The sequence below is a fragment of the Amblyomma maculatum genome, chromosome 1 (genome assembly GCF_055883805.1).
Source record: "Amblyomma maculatum isolate TAMU_Amacu chromosome 1, ASM5588380v1, whole genome shotgun sequence".
Classification (NCBI taxonomy): Eukaryota; Metazoa; Arthropoda; class Arachnida; order Ixodida; family Ixodidae; genus Amblyomma; species Amblyomma maculatum.
In genome coordinates this window covers 110,808,271-110,809,242 of record NC_139344.1, presented here as the reverse complement: position 1 = coordinate 110,809,242, position 972 = coordinate 110,808,271, and the positions used below count along the sequence as shown (strand labels likewise).

The 972-nt window shown below is 43.7% G+C and overlaps 1 protein-coding gene across 1 annotated transcript in view; it reads left to right on the top strand.

Moving 5' to 3' along the window:
* The first annotated feature begins 200 nt into the window (after positions 1–200).
* Positions 201–972, top strand: part of LOC146203498 (cytochrome P450 4c3-like) — a 156,938-nt gene continuing 156,166 nt past the window's right edge. Inside the window, exon 1 of the mRNA XM_084588797.1 lies at positions 201–467. Within this exon, the coding sequence (XP_084444923.1) occupies positions 278–467 (190 nt within the window). The 5' untranslated portion in view covers positions 201–277. The remainder of the gene's footprint in view (positions 468–972) is intronic.

Here is a 972-nt window from a genome sequence, read left to right as displayed (position 1 = left end):
TGTGAAGGATATCTAGTGTTGACGACCTTGAATACCACTCGAGGTCACCCCTCCGCTTTCTCTTCGGTCGACAAGGAAACTCGGCGCCGCTACATGTTGCAACTTAAGTAGCTTGGCCGTAAGAAAGAATCAGCAAATATCCGAGGCAGCTCATGTCCTTGGTCAGCATCTCGAGGTTTCTCAGTTGGAGACACAGCTGCGTTCGCTGCGGTTGTATTCGTGAAGCGACTGAGCATTCAGCCCAGCCGGTACTAAATCGATCTTTACGCTAGCAATCATGCTTGAATACGTAATACTCCTCACAGTCCCTGCGATGGTGATCGCATTGGTGGTCTTTTATGTTAAAAAAGTATCGTTCAAGTGTAACTTCATCAGGTCTTATCCCATGCCTGGAGACCCGATGCCTCGTTGGAGCTTCATGGGAATGGCAAGCGTATTTCTTAACTCGGGACTTCCACCGAGTATGGGTAAGTATGTAAGCTTTTGCAGGCTGTGCACTGTAAAGTGATCAGTTCGCGCTTGCATTTTCCTTTTTGTTTTTGAATGTGACGATAATGTTACTTTAAATACAGCACAAATATATTAATTTCTTTTTGAAGGCGCTTCAGGGAGATTTTTTTACTTGCCACGAGTACTTACTGGAGAGCCAAGAAAGCAGACGGGATCATTCAGTTTCATTAAGTTAACTATGGGAAGGAAGCACCCTGAGGTGATCTGAAATCGTGCTGATGATTTCTCAGCAAACACATCAACATCATAGCTGCACATAGCCCACCAATATACGCGAGTATGCCTTCTCCTATTCAGGGTGTCCAATATGCTTCTCTAAAGAGCCACTTTTATTGGGCACCGAACGCCTCAGTAAATTTCTTTTCTTAAAGTCAACTGAGACATTTTTGTATATGAGTTGCTCTCATATAAACTTTTCTTTCTTTCTGTAGTGGTTGGCCGAGTAGTTTTTGTTTCCATAAC